Source organism: Amblyomma maculatum, chromosome 1, assembly GCF_055883805.1.
Source record: "Amblyomma maculatum isolate TAMU_Amacu chromosome 1, ASM5588380v1, whole genome shotgun sequence".
NCBI classification, from domain to species: Eukaryota; Metazoa; Arthropoda; class Arachnida; order Ixodida; family Ixodidae; genus Amblyomma; species Amblyomma maculatum.
The window spans coordinates 68,886,999-68,906,255 of record NC_139344.1 but is presented as its reverse complement, the minus strand read 5'-3'; the positions used below and the strand labels follow the sequence as shown (position 1 = coordinate 68,906,255).

General features: G+C 43.2%; 1 protein-coding gene across 1 annotated transcript in view; it reads right to left on the bottom strand.

Annotated features, from left to right (window-relative positions):
* Positions 1 to 10,846: 10,846 nt before the first annotated feature.
* The window catches only part of Cow (Proteoglycan Cow), a 37,366-nt gene continuing 28,955 nt past the window's right edge, over positions 10,847 to 19,257 (bottom strand). The window contains exon 11 of the mRNA XM_084588292.1: positions 10,847 to 16,483. Coding sequence (XP_084444418.1) covers positions 16,365 to 16,483 — 119 coding nt within the window. The 3' untranslated portion in view covers positions 10,847 to 16,364. The remainder of the gene's footprint in view (positions 16,484 to 19,257) is intronic.

Here is a 19,257-nt window from a genome sequence, read left to right as displayed (position 1 = left end):
TGAATCGGTTTTAGTGCGGCTGAAAAATGACCAACACGGTACCAAGCATGAACTGCTTACGATTTCCAGACATGTAATGAAGCCGATGCTACGTGGTGCAAGGGCCAGCACATTATTTGGAGCCGAAACTCTCCAGTAAAAGGAAGTTCAACGCACGGAACGCAGTTTTCTTTAACGTTTATTGTCTCTCCTTCACCCTTTGTCGACGTTCTGAAGTTTTTTTTTCTTGGTGCACTTTACCATTGAGCCCCTTCAGTTTTATGTTACAGTAAATTGAAAGCGGATTGAAATAAAAAAGTCTTTTCTGCAGTGAACAAAATTTATTTCGACATGAAAAGCGAAATCCTCACGTTAGATATTAACTACACAGCGGCTGTAAAATTTTAAAATTTATCCCAGGCAGTGGCTTGCTGCTTATGAAAGATATTTGTTTTAAAAGTATCACATAAAGGTCCTTTGCTTCGCAAGCAATGAAGCGTCTACACATCATTTAATGCTTGAAACAGCAACGCGCATGCCAATGCTTTTACTGGCACATTTGGAACTCTCAATAGAAGATCTTTTAGCCGCTTCACATTTCACTAAAATTTCCATGCGCAGTTTGCCGAATATTTTAACAATGTCTTCAAGTAAGTTATGGCAAGAAGGAAAGCATGTCTGCGAAGTTAAGCTTTGGGTAATGGTTTTTTGCACCTCCGACTCATGTACAGAATTACGGATTAGCTTTTCCTTATTAGTGCGGAAGTAGTTCTCTGCTATTTTTATCACTTCAATCACCCCTTGCGATGGAGTGGTCAAAGACTGCTGGTGCTTTGAAAAGTTTTTGAGCTCTATCAGCGTCGTAGAGCTGTCTCGTTCAATCAGAGAATTATAGCAATTCTCACACTGTACTCGCTTCACAAGTTTTGAAGCAACGTAGCCTGCTAGGTACGTTAATGACTGCTCTATTTCAGGGCTCAGGTCAAGAATATCATCGGGCGCTTGAATAGCATCTGTGTCGCTCCTTGCTTCACTTGTGTCGCGTAAATGTAATAGTAAATAACCTTCCTCCTCGGAGTAGCTTCCTGATTTGCTAGGCTTCAAAAATTGACCTAGTGTTGCGTTCCTTAAGCTACATTTAAACTCATATAGTCTCGGGATGGGGTTTTTGGCGCGTAATGTAGAGAAAGAAAGACAAGACGTAAAGAAAGACAACGGGCCGATAGCGGGATGGCGCCATCGGCCCGTTGTTTTTTCTTCCGCTTTACTTTTTTTTGTTTCTCATTCAAATCATTACAAGACTGATTCAGCTCAATGTAAACTACTATAAAAATTACAAACAAAACATCCCCATGCGTCCACCTTGGAATCGTAGACTGCTCCCTCCTTTCGTTGTACCTAATTAAGGTGATTATACAATACCCGAACGTAGTTCACTGTCTACTTCAGCTCATATCTCGTGATTCCAGATTAAGGAACACTCCTTCCGTAAATTTACTAAAAGAATATTTCTGCATGGATTACACCTCGTCTAGTAAACTTGGGAAAAGCGGGAAAGTGAGAGTGGTGCCTGACCTCGCACACAACGCTGCTTCTTGTCGGCACGAAGTTTTTTCTCCCGAAATAATGAAGCCATTGCTTCGTCTTCAAGCGATCCCGCTTTCCTTGAGGTACCATGAAAACTGCATAGCCATCCTCAGGCTGGTTTGAACAGTTATATGCGCAACACTGTGGCATTTGGCGAGCGCGCCGCAAAGAAAAACAACGTGCGCAAGGTCTCCTTTGCTTGAGTGGGTGAAAAATGGCGCGCGAAGAACGAAAAGCTTCACAAAGAATGCAAAAAGCGCGCGTGTAACCATGGCGACCCCGGGGACAGCCAGAGTGACCAAGCGCGAAGCGGAACGCGCCGCGCGTCTGCGCGCGGCGTCGCGCAGAGGTGCCCGTCGGGCGGAGATCTGAATCCGAGTAGGTGGTGAGGAGGTGAGGAGAGGAGGTGATGCGGCGGCGGCAAAGTACAAAGCGTGGCGGTACTTTCTCTTTATCGAGGGACTTTAGGCGTAGCCGATGCGCATAATGTTCTTGTTCCTCAGTTTCGCGCCGTCGGCGTCCGCAGGGTAGTACCTTCCTGGCATGTGGCAAAGCGGAGCGAGAGAAATATCCTCTTCACTTCTGGCCTGGGCGTCCCCCTCGGCTGAGGGAGATGGTTCGCTCCAAACAAGCGACTCCCGGTCTGTTCCGGCCCAGTGCCCAGTTTTCTTAGGGGTGTGCGCTTGGAAGAGGCGCCACAAAATACTGCTGCGCCTTTTACGGGGGATAACCTAGTTCCGTGCACCGCAACCTGCAAATGTGGTTCGTGTTACACCGTCCACACATGAGTGTTGAGTTCAAGTTCGTGCGCCCTAACCAATGTGTCTAAGCATGCGTATATATGCGCGATCTTTCGAAAGTTCTTTGCGCGATATCAAAGCAGTCCTGGGCAGGTTCGGATTCGCCTGCGGATGCTGCTCTGAGAGAGAAAAAAAAGCTTGTCTCTGGAGAAGCTCTTTTTTTTTTTTTTGTCACCGCCGCGAATGTCCAAACATTCGCGTCACTTACTCGTAACCGTTCTGGTAATATATCCTTCTTCAAAGTTTAAGTCATTTATTTCAGTGGCAAGCTTGCTTACGTTTTCACCGCAAGTGAATCTCAACATTTTTATTGGAGACAGATTAAGGGAACTCCGTTGAACAGAGTTTATTTTTACAGCAATTTTGCTGCTACCGATTTTGCCTGCTTCAAAAACTTCTACCAGCAGACCACACCGCCACGGCGCTCGATTGCTGATTCCGAGCACGGCCGGTCTCGATGACGCAGTTTCGATCCCGGCCGCGGTGGCCGCGATGGTGGGCGACGTTAGTGCGCGTTAAAGAGCCCCAAGTAGTGTAAATTTCCGGAGTCCTCCGTTACGGTGTCCTCATAGCCGATACCGCTTTGGGACATCAAACCATACCAGCCGATCAACCATCGAGCAGACAGATAAGCATGATTAATTTGTTCGCTTTGCTTCTGAATATCCGCTTGCATTCAACACTATTGCGCGAACTATGTTCAGTATAATCACTGAAACTACCCAGTGTTTTTGCGAAGTGATATAGAACGACGTCAGCCTTGCCACTATGTAAAATGTTCACATTTCAGGTGCACGTGGTGCAAAAGCCGAACCTGACCCGTTCGGAAAGTTGAGCGGAAGGGGCGTATTTGTACCATATATATATATATATATATATATATATATATATATATATATATATATATATATATATATATACAGGCTGTCGCACAATTCTACTTTGAAGAAGGACCGTCCACCGTCCGAAACTGTTGGAATAAAATAGATAATCGGGAAAGTTGTGTGACATCCTGTTTGAATTTAACTCTGGCCCATTAGTAACAAGCAAACCATGTCTGTGTATATATATATATATATATATATATATATATATATATATATATATATATATATATATATATATATATATATATATATGTAATATATATATATATATGTAATATATATATATATATGTAATATATATATATATATGTAATATATAAATTCGGATACCAATCGAGCATTTTCACCATGGAACCGCTCTGGAATGCGTGGAATGCGCCGCGGAGAGGAGGAGCAGGTGCGAGTGGCGTTACATCAGAGCTTCGCTGCCGTGCGTGACGTCACGCGCATGCCACGTGCTAGCTATGCGCATAACTGTACATGCGCAACTGTGTGTATAAACGGAGGAGAGACACGGCAGTGCAGCACAGTCGTTTCGCATGGAGAAGGAGAGTCGGGCCGCTGATCAGCGGCGGTATCGACAGGAGAGGCTCAATTCCTGGGATCCAGTAATTGTCGCCTGGCAGTTGGCCATTCAGCAGATAAAGAATGAATACCGAAAGACCAAGCCAGCAGCAGAGACGCCTGAACAAAGAGAAGAATGTCTCGCCAAGCGGAGACACCAGGATGCAGAGCGTAACAGGCGGCGCATAGCAGCCCAGGTAGTGCCTTCGGAAGATTAAGGGGAACCGACGACAAGGCCCGTAATGCAACTGATCATACCGTTCTGTGTGACGACCAATGTCTCTTCATTGCTAATCAATATAAGCTCAACAATGGCTCGGCAACATGGCGAAACCAGAGGAAAGTAGCTCTCGCTATGTATATCCTGGCGTAACCGAGCTGATCCGCTGCCAATTTTTTCGACGTTGTCCTCCGACCAATAAAACCCCGCTCGTAACATCTTGGTGAGAGGTGCGGGGTAGACGTTCACCAGAAACCCCGAAGACGGATCCCCAGCTTGAACTACGCCGAAGTCGCCGTCTTGCTGGCTTGCTGCCATATGTGCCTACGATTTCTGTTGACAGTGACGCTCCGAGGATCGTGCCTAGCAGCTCATGCCAGCATCACCGGGAGCCGCGTTCGTTCACAGGCTCATCTAGCGAAGACGTGGATGAGTGGCTCACTCATTACCAGCGGGTGAACCGTTACAATAAGTGGGACTCTTTCTCCCAGCTATCCAACGTGGTCTTCGCGCTAAACGACAAGGCCCTGACATAGTACGACAACTACGAGGACACTTTCACCACCTGGGACCGCTTTGTAGAAGAGATCAAAAAGTGCTTTGGAGATTGACTTGAAGAAGAAGCGAGATGAACAAGCCCTCTCTCAAAGAGCTTAGCCGCTCTGGTGAAAGTTCCTGGTGAAACATATATGCACCAAGTATCTCGAGGGGGTCTTGAAGATGTGCAAGCATGTCTCTCCTCGCACGACGGAAGATTACAAAGTTGGCCATCTGCTCAAAGGGTTTGCCGAAGACATCTATAAGTTCCTTATCGGCAAATCAGTCTTTGATTCAGTGGCTGACGTGATTCAGAACTTCCGCGCGTTCGAGACACTGAAAATGCGTCAGATAACACCCAAGTTCGGACGTTTGGTTGGCGTGATGGCGGTGTCTGCTGTTAACACTGCTGACGTATAACATCGTCTGACGATCTGGCCTCCACAATCCGTCAGACCGTTCGCAAGAAGTGACCGGGTTGCTAGAATTAGCTTGGGGTTCTTCAGCCTCCTTTCATCTCATCCACCGCAACCTTCTCCTACCCCCGCCGTTAATACAGCGGACTTCGACGAATACTGGGGACCGCAGGAGCTGCGGCAGAGCAATACATACCGAGGTCACCCCAAGGCAACGGACCCGCTACTACCAGCCGACACATATCCAGTATGACAACTGTCGACGCGACGCTCTGAGTGGTGACTATACTTGCTCGCGCCACCTTTTCCTCGACCTCCTGCGGGCTACCGCTGCGGTCAACCCGGCCACATCTCGCGATCATGTCCTCGCCGCCAAGCACCGCGTTACGGCTTCGTGAACTACCCTGAGCAGCAGGATTACAATCCTGGTTCTTCTCGGCGTTCGCGCTACCCTCCTGAATTCCGCTGCGGAATCTTTCACCCGAATCGAAAAGAAGCATGAAACCACTTCCGGCTTCCCGCTCGCGCCGCTCTCCATCGCCCCGGCGCCGCTCACCGCCGCTGGAAAAATAGTCGGCGCGACCGATGGGGTGAGGTCACTGGACGTTCGCTGCTGAGATACCCCCGCCATTGCTGATGTTACGGAACTAAACCCACGTTTTAGTTGATGGTGTGCCCGTGTGCCTGTCATGGCATATAGTTGGTAACGGGGTCACCATATCCGTAATGAGTGTTGCTTTTAAGCATCACTTCGGAAGTCTTAAGTGTTTAGTTTTGTGGTGCGAGTTCCGAACCATTGCTTGATATTGGGGTGTGCATGCAGTGTTAACGTTTCCTTGGCTGGTGAAGTGATCCGTGCGGAAATGACAGTGTTCGCCCGATCAACGCACGACGTCATTCTTGGGATCGACTTTTTGAAGATCTGTGGCGCCAATATTTCGACTGCCACGTTGGTGAGCTTAGCGTCGGCAAATGTGTTAGCCTGGTCTGATGGAAGACTTGTGTAGTGATGCGTCTTTTGTGTTTCTGAAGATGCCATTGTGCCTCTATCTTCGGCTGTATATGCACAGGCTTTCTGCCGCGACGCCACCCTTAATATGTCTGAGGCGACTCTAGAACCGGTGCACCTTACCTTCATCAAGAAAAAGTGTCTCGATTCCTCATGCCATGGTGTCTGTCGCCATAGGTCGCATTGCGCTCTGGACAGTGAATTGCTCCACCGAATCTGTAATTCTTCCCACAGGTTTGAAACCTGCATCCAGCTGCAGTATCGATCGACCCACCAATGTCTGTTGACTTGAATACCGACACCGCCGAGAAAGCAGTGACTGGACTGATACCGATATCTTCGCATGATTGACTCCTTGCTCTCAACTAAAGAGCGCCGTGCACTGCTGGTCATTCTAGGGCGGCACTCCTCCTTGTTTGACTTTTCCCAACCAGGCGGCCCATCTTTAATTCCTCCTTCACGTGTCTTCAACAGGATCGACACTGGCGCTTCACATCCGATTCGACAGAAGCCCTACCGAGTGTCCCCATCTGAACGCAAACTGATGAAGTCAAGGAAATGTTAACGAAGGGTGTTATCCAAGAGTCATCGAGTCCTTCGGCTGCTCCCGTGATTCTTGTCAGGAAGAATAAGGACGGCACATGGAATTTTTGTGTTGACTACTGCGTCGTCTAATAGACGACGCCATTGACTGTCTTTTTTCTGCCTCCTACTTTTCCACCGTTGACCTCATATCGGGCTACTGGCAAAAAATACCTGTCCATCGGGCGGACAAAGAGAAAAATCGGTTTATTACACCCGATGACCTTTACGAATTTAATGTGATGCCATTCGTCCTCTGTAATGTACCCGCCAGCTTTAAACGATTCATGGACACAATACTCCGCGGTTCGAAGTGGGAGGTGTGTATGTGTTACTTGGACGACGTCGCAATTTTCGGGAAGAAGTTCAGCGAGCACAATGACTGTTTAGCTCTTGTACTGGACTTGTGCCTGTTTGGAGATGTTACCAGCGGGGTTTTATTGGCCGGAGGACGAGCGTCGAAAAACCAGCTGTGTACACTTGAGAGTCTCAGCACGAGACGCTGCTTCGTCATCCTCATCTTCCCTTGCCTATATATATATATATATATATATATATATATATATATATATATATATATATATATATATATATATATATATATATATATATATATATATATATATATATATATATGTAAGATATATAAGATAGATATAAAAGGTAAAATATGTCCCCATCTTTTACAAGCTTCCCTGGAATCCTCTCTATCACATGCTGATCTCGACGGGGCATAAACTGCTTATAGTCTTTGCGTACTATGCAGTATCAACGCACTGCAAGTTGCTGTTTGGGTCCATGCTGCCACAAACCAACGGCATGGAAACGAAAGTATGCCGTGGGATTTACCATGCGGGCAGCCGCAGTGCACATCCGTGACACAGTTGAGCGACTGGCTCCGAGGCTGTTACTCTTGCCATCACTTTATTCTCTGTGTAGCTGCGCATGTTGGAATCGGAGTCCGATCGCCTACAGGAGCTCACATGTGCCGCGCAGCTTTGCTCGTCTCGCTATACTTCCAGGACCAGCCGCCCGACACCGCCTCAACACGTACCTCAGTTGTTTTGCCTTTTTTTTTTCCTTTCTTTTTTCTTTTTTAGGTTGTGGGTGATAATGTGAGTAAGGAATCATCTGCCAGTTTCTTCATCTATCGCCCCGCCGTTGCTTGAACCAACCAGACAACAGAGTACACGGATGTCTGGAAAGTTTCAATTGCTGTGTGATTGTAAGCATGATATACCAACACGCCTAGCAAGTTGTTTTAAACCTGACAAGGGTAATACGACACATGAGCAGAGGCGCCCTGACCAGTGACAACCTGAACCAGCAAGCCTAGATCATCCAGATAATACGCATCCGACCATCTAGCCCCGACTAATTATATTTAATAGAAGCCGCCCCCTGCCTCTTTTCTCCAACGCGCGTTAGACGAGCGCGTGCAGCGCGTGATGCCATGATTGCTCTCGGTTCTAATTGTTCTTTATGTAAGCCTTCACGTGCGCGCGCTATTTAGCATCATATTAGCATAATGACTGATGTGAGCGCCGCTTGGAAACTCCGGAGTGGCTGCCCGCGAGTTCAAATGAAGAAATTTCTGTAATTACGATCGAAGATTAGAAGGGATATGACGCACAGTTATAAGCTAGCGGTGTGAATCGAACTGAACAGCAAGTGCTGTGCTGTTCGAGGACACTCAAGAATTTCGGATACTGTCAAAGACCCCTCCGAGAACAAGAAATCTGTAACACAGAGAGAAGGAAATAGGGCTCCCTCGGCATTTGGCACAGATTTGCGCAATTTCGGCCATTTTAATGTTTTTTTGGCGCAGTAAACCTAATTTGTACCAAAATGGTGCAGCCGCCGCGATGTATTCCCAATTAACAGGATTCACGAGCTCCGACGTATGCCAGTATGCCACCGAGTGACGTGAGTGTAGTGGCGGCCGTTACTTGGCGCGCTTTTCGAATAACCAGGGTGAGTGATAACCGAAATATTCAGTCACAGCGCAGCGAGGAAGTTAGAAATTCTAAAAAAAGTGATATGGCTATCCATAGACTCCGGCTCCAAAATCCAAACTCCAATTGTAACAAGGTGCCCAACTTGAATTAGTACAGTAAAATACCCCGCTGCCGTGGCACAATGCATGCGCTCGATTGCTAAGCCCAAGGACGCGGGATCAAATATACCGGCCGCTTATCGGTGGAGGCGAAAAGCAAGGCGCCCTCGTACTGTGCGATGTCAATTTAATGCACGTTAAAGAACCCCACGGGGTCGTATTATCCGGATTCTCGAGCCTTGTGGACTACTGCGTCCCTCATGGTCCGAGTCCAGTCATAAAAATCGGTCGACGCCGCTGTCTGGATGGACTGCATGCAAAGAGGGGTACCAATTGCCGCATCGCTGTCGATGTCTAACAACACAGCTATTAAATTGACGCAAGATATAACCATGGCTCAAAAGGCCCATTTTAAAGCAATTCTGTTTTTGGGTGTTATTTTCACGGAATTAGAGGTGGAAGTAGGGGTACAATTCGGAGATATTTCTCGAACACTTCTTACACCACAAATCGGGCGAGCCATTTCATAGTTCAGGTTTTTTTTTTTCTTTCTTTCTCGGATCGCGTTCTTTGCACCACGACAATAAAATTAAAAGAATAAATTTAGGGACTTTGATGCTCATTACTTTCATAAACAATGTGGCAGTGGAAGGTGCATTTAAGTTATAAAATAGGATTTTTTAAGTAAAATTATCTTGTACCTAGCACATGTTACCATCTCCTGTGCAGCACTTTTGGGCCCAAGCAAGACATGCCTGCCTTTCTACATTCCAAAACATTCGTTCAACATTACAGTGACCATTTAACACACAAGAACCTTGGAGCAATATGTCACCAGAGTGGGTATTGACTCAATACATCTCCAATGAGCCGACTATTCAGTTTCTATGTTTTGTCCTCCAATTTCCAAAATGTATTTGACTAATCCTCAGATGTTATGAATAACAAGTGATAAGAGGTCTCAGGTTACCTGAAAACGCCTCATTAAAAAAATTGCGAGAGCACTGCAGAATTTGCACTAGAGAAATGCAAAAGCCCGAGCGTTGCTACTGCACATGGTACATCGCGCGCCCTTTGTATAGCTTTTGCTAACAAGGCCAGAGCTAGTGCCGCACAGTAGAAATTTTCTTTCCTTGTCCTGACCGGCGGCGGCTTCGTTTCGCCTCCATCGAAACAAAGAGGCGTCTGTGTGCTGTACGTTGTCAGTGCACGTTAAAGTACCCAGGTGGTGAAATTACTCCACAGCCCTCCACTACGGCACTCCTCTCCCTCTTTCCGCTTTCACTCCTACCTTACTCCCTTCCCTTACGGTGCGGTTCAGGTGTCCACAGAAATGGCAGATACTGCGCCCTTCCTTTTCTGAAAACTAATTATTAAGTCAGAAACACATCCACTTCCGGTTGGCGTGTCGTCGCATCCATATTGGTGTGTTTGATTTTACTTTTACATTAATCATCCTATTGGCATATTTTTTTCTGCCGCATTCTCATATCATCCTGTATCAATCACAACCAACCATTTGATCGTAACACTTCTAAGAACGACACAACGGCTGCGGACATGTTCTGTACACGCCACCTTGCCGACATAGCCTACTAATGCTTTCACATTAATAAGCACAGAATAACAGTCAGTCTTCATGCAGTGTGATTTTATGTACTAGAAAGTTATGTTTCACAAAAAGAGCACTTTGGAAGCAGAAATGTTTTGACCCGATTTTTAAGACATCTGTTTGGGACACAAGAATGAAGTAAAACTGGGTTTTACCTACATGCAACCTGGTTAAAAGTAGGCGAATTACATGTCTTGACCACTGTATATATGAAGCAATATGCCCGATGCAAAGAAGTAAAGAGCCTTTGCCAATGTCATGTTTTACAAACTTCTGAAGACAGGTGTTCGTAGAGAATAGACCCTGTGGCTCATTTTTATGCATTCATGAATTTCAGTTGATGTAAAAATTTGCAGTGCTGTAAAGAGCCACGTGCATTTTATAACCCTTCAAGTGTGTGGCTTCCAATGAAGGGTGATAATGAAGACAGCAGCAAGAGAACAAGGTTCACACATTAAAGAGGCAAAACTTTGACTCTGAGAAAGAAGTGCCATGTGTAACTACCTGTATGTTGCTTCTTCAAGCAGATGACATGTGCCTGCCCCTTTTCAAAATGAGAGTCATCTTTTCCTATTAACAAGCGCCTCTACACAAACATACATCTTGTAGTGGTACTTTATTCATCACAGCCTACAAAAAACATTGTTACGTAGTGGTTACCATGACCATATGCAAGTAGTAAATACATTAGGCGTAAATGCATACAGAAAAACATCGGATGGCACTTATAAGACAGAAAAGAAGACATTTGTACTGCTACACTTTGTCAAACAAAGATGCTATTTATGCAATGTGGACTACCATCCACTAGACACGTTAAGCCCAGTACTAAATTTTTCAATCTCAAATGTGACCAGCAACATGTCGTAAGCAACACCCATTCTAAAGAAAAAATAGCAAATGCATTTTCTGTATTCATCTAGATGGTTTGTGCCAATTTCAAGTCAGCCAGAGATAACAAGGCATCACAGAAAGTCGTTGGCCAAAAACAAAAGGGAATGCAACGAACTTGAGAATGCTCACAAAACCTTCAAAAGTTTATCTAATTTCAATGCACCAAGTGAGAGCTCTCTGATGGAAAAATTTTACGCAATTTCAAGAGCTAAGCCTTATGTGAGCATTAAATGCCATCTAAATAGCAAAGAATGCGGGTCCCTTAGTTTCAGCTGAACATCAGCTGTGCCACAAACAGGACTTGACAGCACAACAATGATGCAAAGTTTCTGGCTCTTGCTCACAGCGGCTGACATATAGTCAAAGAATTGCGTCTGTGGATGCTGGGCTTAAGTGGAGCTTTTTTTCTTCTTCATCATCCTCTCTTGAATATTGTACAATTTAAGCATGTATCTAGGAGTCACAAAAACAGTGAGAAATACAATAGCAGCAACAGCTCTGCCACACACTGCCCAATCTCTGAGCAGATCCAAACACCAACACAAGACTCAAAAACACAAATGCATACCCTCAAAGGTTGCCCTTCTGCCTTAGAGGAGGAAAATGGGGAAGGAGAGGCAGAACACGTGCACAGAATGTGAACATTTTGTACACGCTAATTTTTTTATGTGCGCTAAATCTGCAGGTGCTAAATTCTGCATGTGCTATAAACACATGTACAGAACACAAAGGTTCCACAGAGGCTCATGGTCGCAGAACAGAGGGCATGCACTAAAAGGTCTCATCTTGAAAATTCTCACTGCTTCTATAAGCTTTTCAGGCAACAAAAAAAATGCAAGAGCTGTTATGTGTAGACATTCAGCCATGTCAGGGAACAATAAACAGAGACCCTGGTAGACCAACCAACAAGCCAATACTCTTACACCAACAGCAGTAGTTCTCTTTCGCAGCCTTCACTTGAATGTGCTTCCCTATCTCACCTCTCCATGTTCAAAGAAAACACAGATGTATACAAAAAGAGGGCACTGAAGGCTTGTTTCACAAGCAACGGGCTTCGAAGATGTGCTGTGCACATTCTTAAAATGCAAGAACCAGTGTAGAAGACAACGAAACAATTGTTACTGCTTGCACATGTAAATGCACTCAGCAGGCATTTTGCACACATGGTTGTTCAAATGCTCCCACAAGGGGAATGTAAGCCACTGGCCAACATCTAAAACTTATGCACACACAGCAATAGCAATAACATCTTTAGAAATGTTTCAATTTATTCAGCATGCAGCCTATGCACACTGCAGTAGGTAAGGACTGACGTCACATAAAAGGCTTCTGCTCAGAATTTAATGACAAGACCTTTGGTGAAAAACAAACATTTTCCTTGAATTCTCTGCACACCTTTTAGAAATGATGTCACATCAAAGTCCTAAGATCAGGCTATAGCCTGAACTGAAAGGTTATTAAAGAATGAAGCAACACAGGAAGAAACAATAACTAAATGGTTTTATGCTCATTTGAGTTTCCTAGATTACTGTGTACAAACCTTCAAGCATTGAATAATAACCAATAAAAAAAATTAACCATAAAACTTGTCTTCAGATCTTCTTCTGTTATGGTAAGAGAGATATTCGGACATGAGAGACTGTTTGCATTCTGCCTGAGTCTTCTTTAATGCATGGCTGCCGAGACTCCTTATCTAAAGGGAGTGGCCAAAGTCAGAGAATTGAACTTTGTTAAACTGCTTTTCAGTGCACTAGCATGTAATGATACGGGCGGTGAGATTCAAAGGTGAGGACTAGCTCAAGCTTTTAATCGTGCTTAAGCCCTCAGATGAAAATATTGTGGCTTTCTCCGCAATCATGGGCCACTGGGGATACAGGGAAAAACTAGAAATTTTCAACTAAAAGTACCTTTCTAGATCACCCAAAAACACATTCACAGTGTTTATTTCTGGTCATTAAAATAGAGAACTAGACATCAAAGTTTACTGAAATGCTCCAAATACTTTATGAAGCGACACTCAATGTCTACCGATCAATCAGTGAACATCTTTGTTGCAATCATCATTTTTTGCACTATTTAATATGAATATGCACTTACTGTAGAGAATAGGGGATGTTTCATTTCATTAAACAAAGACTGATTACAACACATTCATTGGAAGGTCAATCAGTACGTGTTAACAGTAAATCAATTACTGCTCACAAATATGCTTCAAGGGCATGTCCATCTGGCCATATTACCTGACTTTAAGAGCAGTGCTCAGTAACTATAGGAGCACCTGCATGGTAAATCCATGTCAAATATAATGGAACTCCTGTATAATGAGGCATGCCCAATGGCAAATTTCCACCATGTGAAAAGTTTAAACTTCGGAACAAAATCTTAAATAGAGGATTAATTTTGCAGCAAATTTTCAGGCTCTTTCAGTTCCTTAAATGAAACTGCAGCCACTTAAAATGGAGAGTATATTTTTTGCAGTTTGCATTTTACACTAGACCACCTAAGAAAACTACTGCTCCAATCAAGGACAATAAACATTATTTCTGCACAGCTTGTGAACCAAAACTGCACAAGGAATTAAAATGCCGTGTGTTCAATAATTCTGGGAGTATTTTTGCGCTTCTGTATTGTATTTCTGTTCCCCTTCCATCCCCTTTGCCTGGACCTATATGAAGGTCTGCAGTATTGTGTAAATAAAAAACAACGAACAATTCAAAAGACAGTTATACCACACACACGCACAAAAAAAAAAAACAAAACCCCAAACAACTAGGCGCTTTTCTAGAGTCAGCTACTAGAGCGAAATAGAGAAGCCTGCAGCAATTTTAGAACTGCAGTTTTTCTGATTAGGCACACTCACTTTCCCAATGCAGCATATAAAAGTTTCTCTAAAATTATGCAAGGATAAAATTTTGCTGAAAAGCATATAGTACTGCTAATACATAGCAACCATGAAAATTTAATTCAAACTGAATGACTAGTTCAAATTTTTAACTTTTGTTCTACCTTCATCAAGTCATCATAATGTAAAGAAAACTTTACAAAATGTAATATATAATCATGCTGGACTGTATGCAGCCCGTCTAAGAAAATAAAAGGTTACCATCACAAGTGTAACATTATTTCCATTAAACAGAATATTGAATGTAAGGGAGTACTTTTTTTTTTTTTTAAAAGAGCTCTTCTGAAGTGATTTTAACATCCATGATGCAATAGCAATGGTGGTTGTAGAATAACACACACAATAGCCGCTTACCACTAGTTCTACCAACACAATGTACAAAATTGCAGATATTGGTACTACATACTGAACTAAACAGTCTCAAAGTAGGATAAACATAACTGCAACTTAAAAATGTTGCCGTAGAATATTTCACTGCTGTAGCTTTAAAGTAGGCGTAGGAGAGAAAATGAAAGATTCAGCAAATCACTATGGCACAATTGTTTATACTATCACAGAAAGGTTTGTACACTGAATCACTGAATTGGCTACTTGGAAGACAGTGCACTAATTAGCTCTGTGCCACTTGTAAGCCCGTTGCTGTGAAACAAGTGACGGTCAAATCTGTATGCTCACTTCTTGTTACACAGCTGATAACAACAACAAAAAATTCAACTGTAAGCAGTTGGTTAATGCAAACAAAATACCGCAAGAGGGTTTGAGAGTGCTCAAAAACACAACCATCAGTTACGGACCCAGGAAGCCAAAACACAGGGCTAAACCAGGGAACACACCTTTTAACCAAGAGAGAATACCAGTGGCACTCAACTTAAATGGAAGACTTGGATTCTGTTGGCTTTGTGCAAATTCTACAAAAATCAGGCTGCTAAAGGATTTGCCATTTTCCATGCAGACACACAAAAAATAACTGCTTTAAAAATGCAAAGCATACATATAAAGTAGACAAAAGGAGAAACACAATGTTTTTGTATAAATGCATGGTACTGCCGCCCCACTGCTTTAAGTAGTTCAGCCTCTTTTGCATTTACAAGCATAGCCCACAACAACTGAAAATTGTGACACAAATATAATTCAATATAAAACAAGACTTGCTCAACAAATATTCAAGATCGCATTTATGGCTTAATAAATAGCTGTCGAGAAACCTGCACAAAACTATGAGAATGTGGAGAGCAAGCATGATGCATGTTTTCCTTTCTTTCTCGAATTCTTTTTTTTTTACGGTAATAATGTCTTAAAAACATGGTGTATTTATTACTGATGAAGGCAGCAACCATTACAATGTTACGAGGCAGCTTCGTTTCTCTGACTTTAAATGCGACATGTTAAAAATGTGCGTATACACAAAATGCACGTTGCTCATGTTTTGTAAGCATGTCCTGTTTATGCTCATAGCTTTAGGCAGCAACTAAAACATTTGTTCAGCATCTTTAAAACAATGGGCCAAATGAAAAATGCAATGCATCCACACATTTCGGGCCGTACATACTTGAAAAGTGCAGAAAATACACATCATGAACAAAACAAAACCCACAAGGTATTGACAAACTGGTTTCCAGACTGAACAAACAAATGCATGTAGCTTAACAAACCATAGCATAAAGTTTCTCAAACTAATTGTTTTCTTCATGCTCAAAAAAGGAAAATGTGACCATTTTAACAATGTAGCCCAAAAGCATAACAAAGAGAAACCTGGGTTCAAGCATTCTGTATTTCAAATAAAGCATGTTTCCACGAATTAACACTTTTTTAAGGTTATTCAAAAGCAATGTCTCCTTTAAAACTGGCACCATAAAAAAAGCAGACAGTAAAGCATAAATTTTAACATAATCGGATACAACTGCCCTCATCATGTTAAGATAAAGAGCTGTGAGACTATCTGTCAAATTGGGAGGGCACAAAAGAATAAGTCCACAATGAAAGACATCACCGGAGCATTGCAACACGAGTCCAACATGACTAACAAGAAACAAAGCCAATGCATCGATACTGGACTGCCACCACTGCTGCCAGTTTATGCTAATGTAAGGGACACATGTGGGAACAACTGTTGAAGGTAAACGTGGCTCTTCCTGAAATCCACTGTTCTCTCTTTTTCCTTGCTGCAAATCAGAACGGATGAAGTACAGACTATTGCACTTGCCATCACCGACAGAACAAGCGGGTGCATCAGGAAGAAACGATGGCGAATGGTAAAAGGGCTTGAAGGAGAAAGGTAAGAGGCAGGGCTTAAATGGCCGCTTGTTTGGGGGACGAAACTCAGAAGTCCTGAATGCGGTCTCCCGATCCTTCATCCTTGTTGTCTTTAACCTCATCACTGTCCTCTTCTGTGTCGTCCTCGAGTGACTTGTCACGGTTGGTCTTGTTCATCAGTGACTCTGCAACAGGGGACTAGCACATTAGCTACAGTACGGCTGCAGCAGCATTTTCACTGTCTAGTGTTTTTTAGCAACAGCTCCTTCAATCTTTTGACTCATACACATTGTGTACTTCTTGCTGCTAATCGGACACATAACTACACAGATATCAAACCGAGACCAGTGAGTCAGGCACCACTAAGCCATATGGGTAGCTAACTACGAAGTAAAAAGGAAGCTGATTACAGCAGCCAATGAAAGGTAAAAACAAAAACAGTTGGATACATCATCAAAAACCGTGGCTCTTCAATGCAACCTTATCTACACCCACTCCCACCTTTGTAACGATCCATAATTCTCGATGAGCAAGCTATTTCCTACCATCTCAGCCAATACTTTTAATAGGTTCAATATGAAATGTTTCTTTTTGAGGACAGTTTTTACTGGATGAAGCAAGCTATGGCAGCCAAGGAGCTAAGCTGAGGCTGCACGGACAACTATTACTGTTTAAGTGGCAACAGCAGTTGTCCGTGGTTCTAGTGCTGTGATACTTCCATATCTTCAGCTGTCATGGCTTCGATTGTTCTGACATTCTTATAGAGCATAGCTAAGCTACTTAAAAAAGCAAAATGGGACAGTGAACTCTCAACCACAATGAAACTTAGACTGCAATCTCGAGAAAATAAGCACACCTGCTGAATGACAGGATCCAGCTCTACCACGACGAAGTCATATCAAATGGCAAGTGTGTATATGGCTGAATAAAAGATTTTATGAAGGAGATGTTGCAGAGGTTACACTAAAGAGTAAAAGTCATTTCAAACTAAATATCTAAAGATGTAAAGAGTGCATAACTTTCTGTGACTCATTTACTGACTGTCTTTCGTTTGCATTTCAAGAACAAATGCATGTTTTATTTTTCAAAAGAGATGCGCTACATCCGCGGCTAAAGAGCAGTTTGAATACTTGTTATCTGAGGCACCATGCTGTTGCACACAAAGAATGCTAATCAAATTTAATGGCTTTGACAGCAAAATTCAACATGCCATTTCAAGACACATGCATGCACGTTTCATTGTGCTGCATTATGAAAGAAAGCTTCGGCACATTGTCTTAAAAATGATAATCATTAATCAAGAGTGACTGATGGTCGCAAGTGCCACTGCTGAAGCGCAACCAAGGCCTGTGTTTTTTAACAATTCATTTCATTTTACAAATCATTTAGTCATGACATCATTTTAGCAAAAGCAGCAGCAGGTAGCAAGGGCAGCAAATGACTATACCACAGAAGCCATGCTTCAACTGAAAATTTATCTTTTTGTTCCCGTACAGACGCAAAGATGCCTTAAAATGATGCCCCCTTCTTTAAAGGTGCTTTAAAGAAGGATGGAAAAGCAAAACAATTATTTTTATTGCCATTACCTAAGCCTACATGGTGAGGGCGAATGCCAAATGCAAACTTGACAGTTCAAAGAAATAAGAGCTGACCACATGATATTGTACTGCCTGTAGTTGCCTTTGGTAATTATTTCCTACAGCCTTGCATGACTGATCCAAATCGATCTGTACACACCTCATAGTTTGTCACTTTATTCATAGTAGGTAGCAGTGAAAAAGCCTGTCTGGCGTGTCAATTTTGTCATGCGCACTGGCACTGGTGGCAGCGCTAGTCAGGCAACACTTGCAAACAAACTAGTTTTAAAGCTGAGATTCGGGCGAGTTTGTGATCCCTAATAGCATAATAATACAGTGCAGGGGCACACGGGAGGAACTGGACGCAGGAGGTTGATTCAGTGTGTGTCGCGAGTGCCTTCTGTTCATCCTGCATGTCCCTGGGCTGCATTAAGCTACAGCAACCAAACAGAATGTATGAAACGGCTGATTTCCATACCACCCATGGCACCACTCTAAAAAATTTCATTCTCTTCATTTTCATTCTCTAAAAACAAAGCTACTGATGGAAACCAGAACAACCAAGTGAAATTATTTGCTTTGGTGCTCATGTGTATGTCTATTCTGTCCGTTGTCTGGTGCATGCTGTTTTAACCCCTGAACCGTTGCAGACAAGCTGCGCTCGTCCTTGCCAAGCCGTCCCCAAACCGTTTTGGACGACTATAGCTCGTCCTCGCTGAATAGGTTCTTTCCTTCAGCATTTCGGACGAGCAGAGCTCGTTTGTGGCTTAAGCTGCGCTCGTCCTTGCCAAGCCGTCCCCAAACCGTTTTGGACGACTATAGCTCGTCCTCGCTGAATAGGTTCTTTCCTTCAGCATTTCGGACGAGCAGCGCTCGTTTGTGGCTTAGATGGCACTTTGCTTGACAGATGGCAGCACTGACCTGTTAATTTCGTTTTTTTTTCTACCACATAAAAACGTTTTTTTGGTGCAAGAGCAGCAACAAACCGTTATGCGTGATCCCTTGTATTGAAATTTACCACACCGTCCCAAAGCTTCCTCGGTGAAGCAATCAACTGTTTGTCACCATAACTCAGTGAAAGAGTTTGAAGAAATTGTTGGCTGTGGTCATTTTTTAATTTTTATTGTTCATTACCAGCAGGAAGTTGGTTTTCCATATTGTGAGAAATAATAAAGTTCAATATGCTAATTTGACTTCGTGTTTGCTTCAAATATTTTTTAAAGATCGAATGCATGCTTTTTATTGCAATAATAACCGAAATCAGGAATAAAAGAAATAAGCAGTTTTGTTAAGAAATTCGTTGATATAACAAAACGGTGAAGTGGTTAGGTATGACCAACCACTAACCTGCCCAAGTTTTGACAAATGTAATTTCAGTCGCT